The sequence below is a fragment of the Palaemon carinicauda genome, chromosome 1 (assembly GCF_036898095.1).
Source record: "Palaemon carinicauda isolate YSFRI2023 chromosome 1, ASM3689809v2, whole genome shotgun sequence".
Lineage (NCBI taxonomy): Eukaryota > Metazoa > Arthropoda > Malacostraca > Decapoda > Palaemonidae > Palaemon > Palaemon carinicauda.
The window spans coordinates 285,368,288-285,387,390 of NC_090725.1; the positions used below are offsets into that span (position 1 = coordinate 285,368,288).

Below are 19,103 nucleotides of genomic sequence, written 5' to 3' on the forward strand. Positions count from 1 at the left end.
TAGCAGATTACTCTGTGACGCAGGTTACACAAGAAAGGATGTGAATGCTCCAAGTGACTTTCACAACCTTTCCCCTGCAAGACGTGACCCACAGGAACTCGATATGATCTCTATGGGTAGTAGGTTGGCCAGGGCACCATCCGCCCGTTGAGATACTACCACTAGAGAGGTATTGGATCCTTTGACTGGCCAGACAGTAATGCATTGGATCCCTCTCTCTCGTCACGGCTTATTTTTTCTTTGCCTACACTTACACAGAATAGTTTGGTCTATTCTTTACATATTCTCGTCTTTCCTCATACATCTGACAACAATGAGATACTTAACACATCTTCACCCAAGGGGTTAATTACTGTACTGCAATTTGTTCAGTGTACTTTCCTCTTGGTAAGGGTAGAAGAGACTCTTTAGCTGTGGTAAGCAGCTCTTCTAGGAGAAGGACACTCCAAAATTAAACCACTGTTCTCTAGTCTTGGGTAGTGCCATAGCCTCTGTACCATGGTCTTCCACTGTCTTGGGTTGGAGTTCTCTTGCTTGAGGGTACACTCAGGCACACTATTCTATCTTTTTTTTCTTCCTCTTGTTTTTTTGAAATGGTGTGTTGGGCAGGCTTAATAGAAGGGCCATGGATGCCTGGTGGTTTATCAAGAGGTTGTCTTTTCCTTTTTCTGATTATTTTTCTTCTCAAAACCATCCTTACTGTCCTCCCTTCAGTTGAAGTGGCTATCCTGGAGGGTATTTAGCCTTGCATGGTGTATCGGCTCCTCCATGTTGACCAGTTTTTCCGACTTTTTACTATAGTCTATGGGTATCATCAATCACTTTGTTTATAATTCTGTACGTATTGTTTTTGTTATAATTCTTGTTAATCTAGTTTTTAAGTATGCTGTCTCTTTTTTATTTCTATTAATTCTTATGCTGTCTGGAGACATTGAGCGAAATCCGGGACCAGTACGTCCTAGATTTCGTCAATGTCGTCTTCTGTATTGCAATATTCGTGGTCTTCATGCAAATATCCAAGACCTTACAGTTGCGTCCAGACAGTATGATATTCTTTTGTGCTCAGAAACTTTGGTTTCTAATATGAGGCACTCATCTGAGCTCCTTATAACTGGTTTTAAGAAGCCAATAATGTTGAAACGTGATGCCATCCCTAGGGCCAGGGGAATGGCGGTGTATATTAGGACCGAGTACCCTGCTTCTCATAAGTCCTGCTATCAATGTGGATGTCATGAGATTCAGGTAATAAAAGTTTGTGGCAGGCATAACAACTTTTATTTGTGTTCGATCTACCGGAATCCAGACATTGATGATTCTATCTTCGATTGTCTTCTTACCATTATGGCTAAGATACAAGAAGATGATAGAAAGGCTTCTTTTGTCTTTGTTGGTGATTTTAATGCTCACCATAGGGAGTGGTTAAGTTCTATCTCTCCTACCGATCGCCATGGCTTAAGAGCTTTAGACTTTGCCTCTGAATCAGGCTGTGAGCAAATCATAAATGAAGCTACTCACAGGTCTGGTAATTGCTTGGACCTCGTATACACTGACTCCCCTGGCGTTATAACTAGTAAGGTTGGTTCTCCAGTCGGGACATCGGATCATGCCTTGATTTCATTATTAGTGAAGACTGAGCAACCTGTCCCTGATATATCATATTCTTGTAAAATTTATATGAAATCCCAAGCAGACTGGAATGGGATTTTACATGATCTTTTGTGCTTGAATTGGTCACAATTATATAATAGTGTAGATCCTGTTGTCCCTTTGAATGAGAATCTAGTCAACATAATTGATAGGCGTATCCCTTCTCGTGTGCTAAGGTACCGAGTGAAGGACAAACCGTGGTTCAATGATGATTGTAGACGTGCTTATTTGGAGAAACAGGAGGCCTATCATCTTTGGAAGGGTAACAGATCAGATTTGACCTGGAACAACTATACTCAGCTTCGAGCTTTTGCTCAGAGAGTTTATGCCTCAACTGAAAAGGAGTACAATTTAACCATAAAAGAAACACTTTCTGGTACAACTCAGGAACATAAATGGTGGTCTACCCTTAAATCTGCACTCTTTGGTGTAGATGCAACAGTTCCTCCTTTACTTAAACCAGATGGCTCAGTCACTCACTGTCCAAAGGAAAAGGCAACTCTTTTGGCTGATGTTTTTGACAGTAAACAGAGTAATGAAAAACTTGAACTTCCTCATTCCTGTTTTCCTGAGGCTAAACTAACTAGTTTAGCTTTTCGATCTCGTGAGATTAAAGCTCTGTTGATGGACCTTGATGCTTATGGAGGTGTAGACCCAAATGGTATTTTTCCTTTGTTTTTTATAAAGACAGCAGATTTCTTAGCTCCAAAGTTATCTGTTATTTTGCGCAAGTTAGCAAGAAGAGGAGCTTTTAGCACTAGTTGGAGAATTGGTAATGTTACTCCTCTATGTAAATGTGTTTGTGGTAGCTCAAGTCCCACTGATTATCGCCCAATTTCCATAACTCCCATATTATCTAAAGTTTTTGAACGTTTTCTGGCAAAACGTCTTAATAGGTTTGCTGAAGGTAATCATCTACTCCCTAGTTTGCAATTTGGTTTTCGTAAAGGCCTTGGAGCATGTGATGCCCTTCTTACAATCTCCAATGCTGTACAGAAATCCCTTGATTGTGGTCGGGAAGTTCGTATGATTGGCCTTGATTTTAGTGCTGCCTTTGACCGTGTTAATCATGAGGGCCTTGTTTTCAAACTGAAACAGTTGGGAGTGGGTGGGTTGTTTCTTAGCATTATTATTGATTTTTTAAGTAATAGATCTCAAAGAGTTGTTGTTGATGGGCACCATAGTGATTATAGGAATGTGATATCCGGTGTTCCTCAGGGTAGTGTTCTTGGCCCATTACTTTTCATACTATATACACATGACATGTGGTTTGGCCTAGAAAACAAGCTTGTTGCATATGCAGATGATGCTACTCTCTTTGCATCAATTCCATCCCCTGAATGTAGATCTAGGGTTGGTGAATCCCTTAATAGAGATTTAGCTAGAATTAGTGCATGGTACAAATTATGGGGTATGAAGTTGAATCCTAACAAAACTCAAAGTATGATTGTAAGTAGGTCAAGGACGGTGGTTCCTCAACATCCGGATCTCAGTATTGATAATGTTTCTTTAAATATGTATGACTCTTTCAAAATTTTAGGTGTGATTCTCGACAGTAAATTTACTTTTGAGAAACATATAAGGTCTGTGTCTTCTTCAATTGCACAAAAAATAGGCTTATTGAGAAAGTCTTTCAAGATTTTCGGTGATCAATCTATTCTGAAGAAGTGTTTTAATTCTTTCATTCTACCTTGTTTTGAGTATTGTTCTCCTGTTTGGTCTTCAGCTGCTGATTCTCATCTTAATTTGTTGGACAGAAACTTACGGTCTATTAAATTTCTTATTCCTGATCTAGATATTAATCTCTGGCACCGTCGTTCAATTAGTTCATTATGCATGTTGCATAAGATTTTTCATAACTCTGACCATCCTTTACATTCAGATCTCCCTGGACAATTCTATCCTGTTCGTAATACTAGGCAGGCAGTTAATTCTAATAGCCAGGCCTTCTCCATCACGAGGCTCAATACTACGCAGTACTCTAGAAGTTTTATTCCAGCTGTTACCAAGTTGTGGAATGATCTTCCTAATCGGGTGGTTGAATCAGTAGAACTTCAAAAGTTCAAAGTTGGAGCAAATGCTTTTTTGTTGACCAGGCGGACATGAGTCTTTTATAGTTTATTTATGACATATTTGTTTTTGATGTTGTTAATAGTTTATATATGACATGTCTGTTTTGACGTTGTTACTGTTTTTAGAATGATTTATTGTTAATTTGTTCTCTTCATTTATTTATTTCCTTATTTCCTTTCCTCACTGGGCTATTTTTCCCTGTTGGAGCCCCTGGGCTTATAGCATCTTGCTTTTCCAACTAGGGTTGTAGCTTGGATAGTAATAATAATAATAATAATAATGATTCATTTAGATGTTTATTTGTCGGAAAATGTGCCTTGATGGTTTGCCTAGCACGTGGCTGAATTTTTTTTTTTCTGAAATGCCGTGTATTAGAATGTTAGCCATTTTTCCGCGAGTGCCCCTTTTTATTTGTTTTGCATTTTTTCGCTTAGTCATGTTACCGTAAGGAATTGGCAAGTAGTGTCGCAAAACTTATATTTTTATAGTGTTGGAAAGTGTTTCTAGATGATCTGGCTACCCATGCCTATCTTTTTTTTAGCCAGATATGGCGTATATATAGGTATGTGTTCGATTTTCCGGTGATTGCCATTTTTTCGTTTTTTCCCAATTCTTTCAAAATTACTACGTACTAAGAAACTATCACAGAGTAATGATTCCTCTAGATGTTTATTTGTCGGAAAATTTTGTTTACTTTTTTTTTGATTGAATATCATCAAATTTTTTTAGCTAAAATATTATATTGTTTTACATTTTTTTTTTCGATTTTATTTCCCTTCAAAAAAATTTTTTTGGGTCAGAATTTCAATTTTATAGTCGTAAAATAATCGACAATTATCCAGCAACCCACCATACAATTTTTATGCATATCCAATAATAATTAGATTAGTAAATAACACCTTGAAATTGACATACCCTTCCTACATTTCAAGTGGCAGATTAGGGAGTCTGAGTCAGTGTGGTTGGCGGCCATTTTGTGGACATATCCGAAGCGTAAGCTGCCCTATCTATATATATTCTTGTTCCCTATAGAATTTGTGATATTTTGGTATATTTTTACCTGCATAAATATCATATTATATATTAAATATATGTATTTTTTTACGAAATTTCTAAGTACTCAAAAAATTACCTTTAGATATGGCCCATGATATAAATGTAATTTACAAAATAATGAAGATTTTTTTACATATTTCTATTTTAGGATAACATATGTTTATTCCCTAAAAAAATTAGCCACTTCCTATTTCATTTGGGTACCCAAAAAAATTCATGAAATTTGGACAAATTTTTTTGGCCAAAAAAAGTTACTCTTTTTTTCTCATTTCAGATCTTCACCTCCATGGGTCTGACTTCAGCCAAAATACATCAAGATGTGTCCTAAACATTCAAGAATCAATTCCTAAAAGGATTTGTGTATATATGTATAAACTTTTTTTTTATGAATTTTTATGTCAGGTCTTTTTTTTTCTACTTAATTTTTTAAAATATTTATAATAAATAGTTTTTCTGCAGATGAGTAGTATTTATTTTTACAGTTGTTTTAAGCATTCATTGAAGTTTTTTTTGGCAAAAGAAAAAAGGAGGTTACTGCAAAAACTGATTTTTCAAGAATTTGTTTTGGCGTCGGGGTCGTTCGCGTCCGAGTATACCCTTAAAGGGGTGTCCGAGGAGCGTACCTATCCAGGGTTAACTAGCAGAGAGACCGTCTTATGAGCTTACGGTTTCTAGTAATAATTCTGTGTCTCGAATTAACTAGCAGAGAGTCCGTCTTATGAGCTTACGGTTTCTAGTAATAATTCTGTGTCTCGAATTAACTAGCAGAGATTCCGTCTTATGAGCTTACGGTGTCTAGTAATAATTCTGTTTCTCGAATTAACTAGCAGATAGACCGTCTTATGAGCTCACGGTTTTTAGTATTAATTCTGTGTCTCGAATTAACTAGCAGAGAGTCCGTCTTATGAGCTTACGGTTTCTAGTAATAATTCTGTGTCTCGAATTATCTAGCAGAGAGTCCGTCTTATGAGCTTACTGTGTCTAGTAATAATTCTGTGTATCGAATTAACTAGCAGAGAGACAGTCTTATGAGCTTACAGTTTTTAGTAAAAATTCTGTGTCTCAAATTAACTAGCAGAGAGACCGTTTTATATACTCAATGTTTTTAGTCATACTTAATAATCATAGTCATAGTGATGATAATCATAGTTATGATATTGATAGTGATGATGATCATAGTGATGATAATCATAGTTATGATATTATTAGTGATGATAATCATAGTAATGTTAATAATAGTGATGATAATGATAGTGATGATGATCATAGTGATGATATTCATAGTGATGATAATGATAGTGATGATAGTCATAATGATGATAATGATATTGATGATAATCATAGTGATGATATTCATAGCGATGATAATCATAGTCATGATAATCATAATCGTAGTGATGATAATCATAGTCATCGTGATGATAAGCATACTGATGATAATCATAGTGATGATAATCATAGTGATGACATTCATAGACCTGATAATCATAGTGATGATATTCATATTGATGATAATGATAGTGATGATCATCATAGTGATGATAATGATAGTTATGATAGTCATAGTGATGATAATCAAAGTGATGATAATGATAGTGATGATAATTATAGTGTTGATATTCATAGTGATGATAATCATAGTCATAGTGATAAGGATAGTGATGATATTGATAGGGATGATAATCATAATGATGATAATGATAGTGATGATAATGATAATCATGATAATCATAGTGATGATAATCATAGTGATGATAATTCATAGTGATGATAATGATAGTGATGATAATCATAGTGATTATAATGATAGTCATGATAATCATAATGATGATAATGATAGTCATGATAATGATAGTCATAGTGATGATAATCATTGTTTTGATAATCATTGTTTTGATAATGATAGTGATGATAATGATAGTGATGATAATCTTAGTAAGGATAATCATAGTGATGATAATGAGTGATAATATTTATAGTGATGATAATGATAGTGATGATAATCAGAGTGATGATAAGCATAGTGATGATAATGATAGTTATGATAATAATAGTGATGATATTCATAGTGATGATAATGATAGTGATGATGATCAGAGTGATGATATTCATAGTGATAATAATCATAGTGATTAAAATCATATTCACAGTGATGATAATCATAGTGATGATAATCATAGTGATGCTAATGATAGTGATGATAATCATAGTGATGATAATGATAGTCATGATAATAATAGTGATGATAATCATAGTGATGATAATGATAGTGTTGATAATCATAGTAATGATAATCATAGTGATGATAATCATAGTGATGATAATCATAGTGATGATATTCATAGTGATGATAATCATAGTCATAGTGATGATGAGGATAGTGATGATATTGATAGGGATGATAATCATAATGATGATAATGATAGTGATGATAATGATAATCATGATAATCATAGTGATGATATTCATAGTGATGATAATCATAGTCATAGTGATGATGAGGATAGTGATGATATTGATAGGGATGATAATCATAATGATGATAATGATAGTGATGATAATGATAATCATGATAATCATAGTGATGATATTCATAGTGATGATAATGATAGTAATGATGATCATAGTGATGATGATCATAGTGATGAAATTCATAGTGATTATAATCTTAATGATGATAATCATAATGTTAGTGATGATAATGATAGTGATCATAATCATAGTCCTAGTGATGATAATCATAGTTATGATGATCATAGTGATGATAATCATAGTTATGATATTATTAGTGATGATAATCATAGTGATGATAATGATAGCGATGATATTCATAGTGATGATAATGATAGTGATGATAATAATAGTGATGATGATCATAGTGATGATATTCATAGTGATGATAATGATAGTGATGATAGTCATAATGATGATAACGATATTGATGATAATCAGTGATGATATTCATAGCGATGATAATCATAGTCATGATAATCATAGTCATGATATTCATAGTGATTATAATAATAGTCATAGTCATTGTGATTATAAGCATATGATGATAATCATAGTGATGATAATGATTGTGATGATAATCATAGTGATGATGATGATAGTGATGATAACGATAGTGATGATAATCATAGTGATGATAATCATAATCGTAGTGATGATAATCATACTGATGATAATCATAGTGATGATAATGATAGTGATGACAATCATAGTCCTGATAATCATAGTGATGATATTCATATTGATGATAATGATAGTGATGATCATCATAGTGATGATCATCATAGTGATGATAAACATAGTGATGATAATGATAGTTATGATAGTCATAGTGATGATAATCAAAGTGATGATAATGATAGTGATGATAATTATAGTGTTGATATTCATAGTGATGATAATCATAGTCATAGTGATGATAAGGATAGTGATGATATTGATAGGGATGATAATCATATTGATGATGATGATAGTGATGATAATGATAATCAATATAATCATAGTGATGATAATCATAGTGATGATAATTGATAGTGATGATAATGATAGTGATGATAATCATAGTGATTATAATGATAGTCATGATAATCATAATGATGATAATGATAGTCATGATAATGATAGTCATAGTGATGATAATCATTGTTTTGATAATGATAGTGATGATAATGATAGTGATGATAATCTTAGTAATGATAATCATAGTGATGATAATGAGAGTGATAATATTTATAGTGATGATAATGATAGTGATGATAATCAGAGTGATGATAATAATAGTGATGATAATCATAGTGATGATAATGATAGTGTTGATAATCATAGTAATGATAATCATTGTGATGATAATCATATTCCTAGTGATGATAATCATAGTGATGATAATCATAGTAATAGTGATGATAATCATAGTGATGATAATCATAGTCATAGTGATGATAATCATAGTAATGATAATCAAAGTGATGATATTCATAGTGATGATAATGATAATGATGATAATTATAGTGATGATATTCATAGTGATAAGGATAGTGATGATAATCATAGTGATGATAATGATAGTGATGATAATCATAGTCATAGTGATGATAATCATAGTTATGATAATGATAGTGATGATAATCATTGTGATGATAATGATAGTGATGATAATCATAGTGATGATAATGATAGTGATGATAATCATAGTCATAGTGATGATAATCATAGTTATGATAATGATAGTGATGATAATCATTGTGATGATAATGATAGTGATGATAATCATAGTGATGATAATGATAGTGATGATAATTATAGTGATGTTATTCATAGTGAAGATAATCATAGTGATGATAATGATAGTGATGATAATCCTAGTCATGATAATGATACTGATGATAAGGATAGTGATGATGATCATAGTCATAGTGATGATAATCATAGTGATGATAATGATAGTGATGATAATCATAGTGATGATAATGATAGTGATGATAATCATAGTCATAGTGATGATAATCATAGTGATGATAATCATAGTCATAGTGATGATAGTGATGATAATCATAGTGATGATAATGATAGTGATGATAATCATAGTGATGACAATGATAGTGATGATAATGATAGTGATGATAATGATAGTGATGATAATCATAGTGATGATAATGATAGTCATGATAATCATAGTGATGATAATGATAGTCATGATAATGATAGTCATGATAATCATAGTGATGATAATCATAGTGATGATAATGATAGTGATGATAATCATAGTGATGATAATGATAGTGATGATAATCATATTGATGATAATGATAGTGATGATAATCATATTGATGATAATGATAGTCATGATAATGATAGTCATGATAATCATATTGATGATAATTATAGTGAAGATAATCATAGTGATGATAATGATAGTCATGATAATAATAGTGATGATAATCATAGTGATGATAATGATAGTGATGATAATGATAGTGATCATTTTCATAGTGATGATAATGTTAGTGATGATGATCATAGTGATGATATTGATAGTTATGATAATAATATTGATGATAATGATAGTGATGATAATCATAGTGATGATAATCATAGTGATGATATTCATAGTGATGATAATGATAGTGATGACAATGCCCTGCTCGATACGGCAATGTCACTTGTCCCTTTTCTCTGCCTTTCATGAGCGGTCTTTAAACATTTAAACCTTATATTATATTATCAATTCTATCTATTTTGTATGGTAGTTTTAATCCATTTTTTGCAATGGTTTGCGTACTTAAGTTTAACCACATCTGTAATAATAATATATATAATCAATTCTTTTAAGTGAGGCAGAATTGCACCGATTCACAGGGTTGCCATTTTAGCTCGGAAAAGTTTCCTGCTCGCTGATTGGTTGGAGAAGATAATTCTAACCACTCGGATAGCAGGAAACTTTTCCGAGCTAAAAGGGCACCGCTGTATCTCAGTGCAAATGTGCCTCATCAAAAAAAATTGAGTATACATTATCTCAGCTCTAGTTTTTTTCCCTTTTGTATTTGTTAGGTATTTTGTAAGTCGATTCAAACATTATGAAGATCCAATAAATTTAAAATTTTCATATAATTACAAAGTGAAGAAAGATTATCATTGTTCTCTGCAAGGTTAAATCCTTTTCATTGCATTAGAATTATATGTAAGAAATATAATAGCCTCTGTACCATGGTCTTCCACTGTCTTGGGTTAGAGTTCTCTTGCTTGAGGGTACACTCGGGCACGCTATTCTATCTTACGTCTCTTCCTCTAGTTTTTTTGAAGTTTTTATAGTTTATATAGGAAATATTTGTTTAGGTGATGTTGCTGTTCTTAAGATATTTAAATTTTCCTTTTTTCCTTTCCTCACTGGGCTATTTTCCTTGTTGGAGCCCTTGGACTTATAGCATCTTGCTTTTCCAACTAGGGTTGTAGCTTAGCAAATAATAATAATAATAATAATAATAATAATACTTAAGATTTGGCCATAAATGTTCAGCAATAATTAGTCAATATTTGTGTGGATTGGGTGTCGGGCAAAGAGTACTGGTATTGGTTGGTTACAGGCTGAGAGAGAGAGAGAGAGGAGAGAGAGAGAGAGAGAGAGAGAGAGAGAGAGAGAGAGAGAGAGAGAGGGGACACAAAAAACGCACGGACGAAAGGAGAGAGAGAGAGAGAGAGAGAGAGAGAGAGAGAGAGAGAGAGAGGGAGAGAGAGAGAGATGAGGATTAATATGCATATAAAAGTCATTTAAAAGGTTTTGACCTATTTGAATGGTTACACACATTTTATTATTATTATTATTATTATTATTATTATTATTATTATTATTATTATTATTATTATTAGCCATACTACAACCCCAGTTAGAAAATCAAGATGCATAATTTCCAAGGGCTCCAACAAGGAAAAATAGGCCAGTGAGGAAACAAATAAACGATATGAGAAGTAATGAACTATCAAAATGAAGTATTTCAAAAACAATAACATCAAAACAGATATTTCATATATAAACTATGAGGGAAATGTTAGGTTAGGAGAGAGAGAGAGAGAGAGAGAGAGAGAGAGAGAGAGAGAGAGAGAGAGAGAGAGAGAGAGAGAGGCTAAATGTATAACTTGAATATGGCGAAGACCTAAGTTGATCAGGGAATGAGGGCAGTTAAAGTCTCAAGTAGGATTCCAATATATATATAAAAAGATTTAAACAGGGTGGTCCAAAATTATGTAGACAGTTTGTGGAATAGGTCTATGTATCGGTTATATTATTACAAGTGTATTTTGATTCACAATAAAATTTAAATACTTTTGCATTATTGTGCACAAAGTTAATTATCAATGCAATAATTGCTAATAAATGTAATATGTATATGTAATCTCAAAATAAATGTAATCACTTACTGTGCACTTACTTTTGGACCACCCTGTATATAGATGCATACAAACATACGTAAATCATATTATTCTGGTCGTCAAGTTATTAATGAGAGAGAGAGAGAGAGAGAGAGAGAGAGAGAGAGAGAGAGAGAGAGAGAGAGAGAGAGAGAGAGAGAGTTAACATGGATTTTGGATGTCTCAAAAGCTTTTTAGTCCATCCGCGGAGACTTCATTTGCTTTTTGGTCGAGCGATTTAGTTTAAGCATAGAGAGAGAGAGAGAGAGAGAGAGAGAGAGAGAGAGAGAGAGAGAGAGAGAGAGAGAGAGAGAGTGTTATAAGGATTTTGGAAGAACGTTATTATTCCTTTTCTTCGTTTGTTTGTTACCAATAATGTCTCTCAAGGTATACATTATAGACATTAGTTACATATCTTCTCCAGCTGACTTTAGTAGAAGATATACAGTATGTTTTGATAGGCGTGTGTCTGTCTGTGTGTTTGTGATTAGCATAACTCAAAAACTATTTGACCTGTATAATTTAAGGAGAATAATATTAGCTAGAATTATTTAAAACTAAAAAAAAAAACACAGTAGAGAGATCTATAGGAACGAAGTGTGTAGTGGAGGTCCCTGATTGGTTGATGCAAATCTTGGAGTTTGTCGACCAATTTTAGGGAATTTTACCTGTTAAAAACACAAAGAAAATTCTTGTTTGAGAAAATCTATATGCCGTTAGTGGTTTCATAAACACAATGATTAAGAGTAAATATATAGTTTATTATATTTATATAAAAGGCAACAGAATATAATTTGTATTATCATCTTAAAGAATGCAAAATGTTAAAGAATACCAGGGGGAAATACATCTGAGCTAGGGATATTTTAGTGCATGTCTAGGGATGTTTTTGACAGCTCTAGATGATGATTCAGTCTGCCATAGACACAGTCAGAAAAGGACTTGTCTTTTTAACTAGTGCTGTGAAAAAATTAAGTGAAAGGGTTAGAAGTCACTTGATGGGTTTATTTATTTATTTTCTGGTGGATGTTTTAATCAATTTAAATGTTAGATATTTGAAATAACCAGTTATTTCCTTTAGAAGGTCTTAAATTGGAGAAAGAAATTTCATATTGGTATTTGTAAAATTGGTTTTTATCTCCCTGTAAGGTCCTAATTTGTGAATGGTTATTGTATGAGACTTTCCAAGTGGCTTTCTGTATTATCAATGTGGTTTTGAGTTCAATAAGGAACAGTATAATTGATTTTAATCACAGTTAATTAAATAAATTTAATAATTACCAGAACCTGTGTTTGCCTACAAAGACCTAAAATTCTCTATTGGCGGTCAAGAGAGGAATTTATTAAAGTCTGGTCAATGTTCTATTAAAAAAAAATTAATAGGTTTTGATTACACATTTCCTCTATAAATGAAGATAAATTGATAGATTTTTTCCCCTTTTAAGATGTTGTGGTGATTATTTATTATTATAATTAGTATTATTATTATATGATTATTACTTGCTAAGCTACAAACCCTAATTGGAAAAGCAAGATGCATATAAGCCCAAGGGTTTCAACAGGGAAAAATTAGCCCAGTGAGGAAAGGAAATAGGAAAATAGTAAGAAAAACTGGATCTTTTCGGTTGAGTGCCTATCGAATTTAAATGATTTTTTTATTCCAAAGTATGTATTTTGATGTGGAAAACCCTAAAATGATAACCATTTTGTGGAGAAATTATTTATTAACACTTAAATTGGCTTTTATCAATCAATATCTTACTGAAATGCTGCGATTTCTCTGTGCGCTTTCCTTGATTTTCAGGGCACTACTGAACCTAAGAAAACCCACCTAACCTAGGCATAGGGGCCCTGTATCCCTACCTAGGCCTACCCTGCGACCCCACCCCCCCCCCCCCCCTTAAGGCCACAGTGATTTTCGGGACACTACCGAACCTAATACAACCACCTAACCTAGGGCCCTGTACCCCTACCTAGGCCTAGCCCCTGCGACCCCCCCCCCCCCCCCCTTACAGCCACTACCTATCACATCCATCAATAAATAATTTCTCCACAAAATGGTTATAATTTTTGGGTTTTCCACATCATAATACATACATTGGAATAAAAAAAACATTAAAATTCGATAGGCACTCAAACCGAAAAGACCCCGAAAAAACTTGTATAAATTGTGCCTATTCTTTTAATTTGTGAAAGTGTATAAGGGATTTGTGAATTTAGGTAATAGGTAAGTAGTTCATTCGACTTCAGTGGAGGGGTTGGATTAAACCCAAAACAAGTAAGGAAGGAAGGTGTGGGTTACTGAGGCCTTGTGTATGAATACACACGCATACACAATTCATAAACAATTATTTGCTTTGTATATCTTCCTTTGGTCTCAACGGCAGCCTTCAGAATTTCAGAAATCGCACAGAGCTCTGAATTTTTTGGGGTTAAATAAGTGAAACTGGTTTAAAGATTCCTTCTCTGTGTTTACAGCCCTGTTTGAAAGCTCTTAGCCGTATCAGCTACACCCACCTCTCTCTCTCTCTCCTCTCTCTCTCTCTCTCTCCTCTCCTCTCTCTCTCTCTCTCTCTCCTCTCTCTCTCTCTCTCTCTCAGTTGTATAACGAATATTCTGGTAGGAAATTACGAGTTTCAATAGTGAATCTCTTCACCAATTTAGGCTACTGCCTATAGTTAAGGGTTGTCTGTTTTCTGTGTTTCTGGCAACATTGTTGACAACTTTGCAATACTTTGAGCAAATTGGAACTTAAAACTGCCGTACAATTAAAGCAGAAAGATGGGTAAAACACTACCAGGTATTTTTTTATGTATATAATTGTAATGTCATTTTTTTCTTTAACTATTCTCGAGCGTAAACTAGGGAACCATTTTGACCAGCTTAATCAAGAATCATCAGTTTTCATTTATTTATTTAGAATTGTCTATAGACTTTTGTATATAATAAGGTTTTGATGAGTACGTCCATAGCTACTACTACTCTCTCTCTCTCTCTCTCTCTCTCTCTCTCTCTCTCTCTCTCCCCCCTTGTTATTACTACTACTACTACTACTACTACATGTACCTTTCATATTACCCTCCCTCCTCTCTCTCTCTCTCTCTCTCTCTCTCTCTCTCTCTCTCTCTCTCTCTCTCTCTCTCTCTCTCTCCTTGTTATTACTACTACTACTACTACTACTACTACATGTACCTTTCATATTACCCTCTCTCTCTCTCTCTCTCTCTCTCTCTCTCTCTCTCTCTCTCTCTCTCTCTCTCTCTCTCTCTTAATCCTTAAATATAGCAGTTGATTAAGTTGGTCTTATGTCAGCACATGTACTTAAACTGGGACTAGTTTAGACCTCTGGACACAGACATATCTATGTGAAATTCACTAAAAAGAAAAGCAGGAAATGTACAGTAGTTAAAAAACCTTCAACTCGATTCATCTCCGTCATTTCTGGGCCAAATGACTTGAAATTTGGCACAAAGGTCGAGTGAACAAATATCCAGATGCGTTATGATTTTTTATACACATCTTTAAAAGAGCTTTAGTGACTTTTTGCAATTTTGGTCTCTGTGTCCTGGTATTACTACCGAATGACTTAAAATTTTGTATGGAGGTGCCTTAGGTAGATACTAATTGGATGCCAATAATATTTGCGTCGTACGTTTGTTCAAAATGGATAATTTTGCCATTTTTTGGTACATTTTCAGACCAAATATTTTCACATTCGCCTCCAGTATCCTCATATTCAGACCAAATGACCTGAAATTTCGCAAGAGGTTACCTTGGATATATGTCCTTTGCTTATATTTACTTTTAGTGGTTTATTTCTCGCCCTCCATCAGACACTGAGAGTCTGTTCAGGCGGGCCTTGATGTGTGAAAAAAATCATTTCTTTCCAGTTAATATTTTGCTCTGTATCTTTTCAGTTGTTTCGCTAGCATTTGTATTCAGGCTTAATAGTTTTCAGGTCACTATTATAACATTTTCTAAAAAGATAAGTCTTCAGGTTTTTCTTGAAAGCTGCTACATTTTTGCTATTCTTAACATCTTGGGTGTAAGTCACTTTTTTTCTGTATACATTACTTCAAAATTATTAATTTTGAAATTTTTTTTCTGCTATTTTTTGACAAAAAATATGATAGTGATGATAATCATAGTGATGATAATGATAGTCATGATAATCATAGTGATGATAATAATAGTGATGATAATCATAGTGATGATAATAATAGTGATGATAATCATAGTGATAAGGATGATAATGATAGTGATGATAATGATAGTGATGATAATCATAGTCATAGTGATGATAATCATAGTCATAGTGATGATAATCATAGTGATGATAATGATAGTGATGATAATTATAGTGATGTTATTCATAGTGAAGATAATCATAGTGATGATAATGATAGTGATGATAATCATAGTGATGATAATGATAGTCATGATAATCATAGTGATGATAATAATAGTGATGATAATCATAGTGATGATAATAATAGTGATGATAATCATGTTCAAAGTGATAATAATCATAGTGATGATAATCATAGTCATAGTGATGATAATCATAGTCATGATAATCAAAGAGATGATATTCATAGTGATGATAATGATAGTGATGATAATCATAGTGATGATATTCATAGTGATGATATGAATAGTGATGATAATCATAGTGATGATAATGATAGTGATAATAATCATAGTCATAGCGATGATAATCATAGTTATGATATTGATAGTGATGATGATCATAGTAATGATAATCATAGTTATGATATTATTAGTGATGATAATCATATTGATGATAATGATAGTGATGATATTCATAGTGATGATAATGATAGTGATGATAATAATAGTGATGATGATCATAGTGATGATATTCATAGTGATGATAATGATAGTGATGATAGTCATAATGATGATAATGATATTGATGATAATCATAGTGATGATATTCATAGCGATGATAATCATAGTCATGATAATCATAGTCATGATATTCATAGTGATGATGATAATAGTCATAGTCATTGTGATTATAAGCATATGATGATAATCATAGTGATGATAATGATTGTGATGATAATCATAGTGATGATGATGATAGTGATGATAACGATAGTGATGATAATCATAGTGATGATAATCATAATCGTAGTGATGATAATCATAATCGTAGTGATGATAATCATAGTCATCGTGATGATAAGCATACTGATGATATTCATAGTGATGATAATCATAGTGATGATAATGATAGTGATGACAAACATAGTCCTGATAATCATAGTGATGATATTCATATTGATGATAATGATAGTGATGATCATCATAGTGATGATCATCATAGTGATGATAACATAGTGATGATAATGATAGTTATGATAGTCATAGTGATGATAATCAAAGTGATGATAATGATAGTGATGATAATTATAGTGTTGATATTCATAGTGATGATAATCATAGTCATAGTGATGATAAGGATAGTGATGATATTGATAGGGATGATAATCATAATGATGATAATGATAGTGATGATAATGATAATCATGATAATCATAGTGATGATAATCATAGTGATGATCATTCATAGTGATGATAATGATAGTGATGATAATCAGAGTGATTATAATGATAGTCATGATAATCATAATGATGACAATGATAGTCATGATAATGATAGTCATAGTGATGATAATCATTGTTTTGATATTCATAGTGATGATAATGATAGTGATGATAATCTTAGTAATGATAATCATAATGATGATAATGATAGTGATGATAATTCATAGTGATGATAATGATAGTCATGATAATGATAGTCATGATAATGATAGTGATGATAATCATAGTGATGATAAGGATAGTGATGATAATCATAGTGATGATAATCATAGTCAGGGTGATGATAATCATAGTTTTGATAATGATAGCGATGATAATCAGTGATGATAATGATAGTGATGATAATTATAGTGATGATATTCATAGTGATGATAATCATAGTGATGATAAGCATAGTGATGATAATGATAGTTATATTAATCATAGTGATGATAATTATAGTGATGATAATGATAGTGATGATAAGGATAGTGATGATAATCATAGTGATGATAATGATAGTGATGATAATCATAGTCATAGTGATGGTAATCATAGTTTTGATAATGAAAGCAATGATAATCATAGTGATGATAATCATAGTGATGATAATGATAGTCATGATAATGATAGTGATGATAATCATGGTGATGATAATGATAGTCATAATAATCATAGTGATGAGAATCATATTGATGAGAATCATAGTGATGATAATCATAGTGATGATAATCATAGTGATGATAATGATAGTGATGATAATCATAGTCATAGTGATGGTAATCATAGTTTTGATAATGATAGCAATGATAATCATAGTGATGATAATCATAGTGATGATAATGATAGTCATGATAATGACAGTGATGATAATCATGGTGATGATAATGATAGTCATGATCATCATAGTGATGATAAGCATAGTGATGATAATGATAGTTATGATAATCATAGTGATGATAATCATAGTCATAGTGATGATAATCATAGTTTTGATAATGATAGCGATGATAATCATAGTGATGATAATGATAGTGATGATAATTATAGTGATGATATTCATAGTGATTATATTCATAGTGATGATAATCATAGTGATGATAATCATGGTGATGATAATGATAGTCATAATAATCATAGTGATGAGAATCATATTGATGAGAATCATAGTGATGATAATGATAGTGATGATAATTATAGTGATGATATTCATAGTGATGATAATCATAGTGATGATAATGATAATTATTATTATTATTATTATTATTGTTATTATTATTATTATTTAGAGGAGGAGTGGAAGTTAGTAAAAGAAAATTTTGTTGGAATTGCAAGTGATGTGTGTGGCAAGAAGTTTGTTGGAGGCAGCATGAGGAAGGGCAGTGAATGGTGGAATGAAGGAGTGAAGGTAAAAGTGGAAGAGAAAAAGAGGGCTTTTGAAGAATGGCTGCAGAGTAATAGTGTAGAGAAGTATGAAAGATATAGAGAGAAAAATGTGGAAGTAAAGCAAAAGATAAGTGAGGCAAAGAGGGCAGCGGACCTGAGGTGGGATCAGGATTGGGTCATTCATATGAAGAGAATAAGTAGTAGTTTTGGAAAGAAGTGAACGGTGTAAGGAAGGCTGGTTCAAGAAATGAAGAGACAGTGAAAGATGGAAATGGAAGATTGTTAAAAGGAGAGGAGGCAAGGAAAGGGTGGGCAGAATATTTTGAAAATTTACTGAATGTTGAGTGTTGAGGATAATAGAGAGGCAGATATAATTTCTGTTGCAGGTGTTGAGGTGCCAGTGATGGGAGACG

At 32.7% G+C, this 19,103-nt stretch overlaps 2 protein-coding genes across 2 annotated transcripts in view; both read left to right on the forward strand.

Moving 5' to 3' along the window:
• The window catches only part of LOC137639379 (dentin sialophosphoprotein-like), an 86,135-nt gene extending 77,816 nt beyond the window's left edge, over window positions 1-8,319 (forward strand). Inside the window, exons 10-14 of the mRNA XM_068371657.1 lie at window positions 6,121-6,311; window positions 6,526-6,739; window positions 7,077-7,464; window positions 7,810-7,814; window positions 7,941-8,319. Coding sequence (XP_068227758.1) covers window positions 6,121-6,311; window positions 6,526-6,739; window positions 7,077-7,464; window positions 7,810-7,814; window positions 7,941-8,319 — 1,177 coding nt within the window. The remainder of the gene's footprint in view (window positions 1-6,120; window positions 6,312-6,525; window positions 6,740-7,076; window positions 7,465-7,809; window positions 7,815-7,940) is intronic.
• Window positions 8,320-12,401: 4,082 nt separating this feature from the next.
• LOC137639387 (protein starmaker-like) overlaps window positions 12,402-19,103 on the forward strand; it is a 13,057-nt gene continuing 6,355 nt past the window's right edge. The window contains exons 1-4 of the mRNA XM_068371664.1: window positions 12,402-12,406; window positions 15,981-16,444; window positions 17,275-17,491; window positions 17,782-18,227. Coding sequence (XP_068227765.1) covers window positions 12,402-12,406; window positions 15,981-16,444; window positions 17,275-17,491; window positions 17,782-18,227 — 1,132 coding nt within the window. The remainder of the gene's footprint in view (window positions 12,407-15,980; window positions 16,445-17,274; window positions 17,492-17,781; window positions 18,228-19,103) is intronic.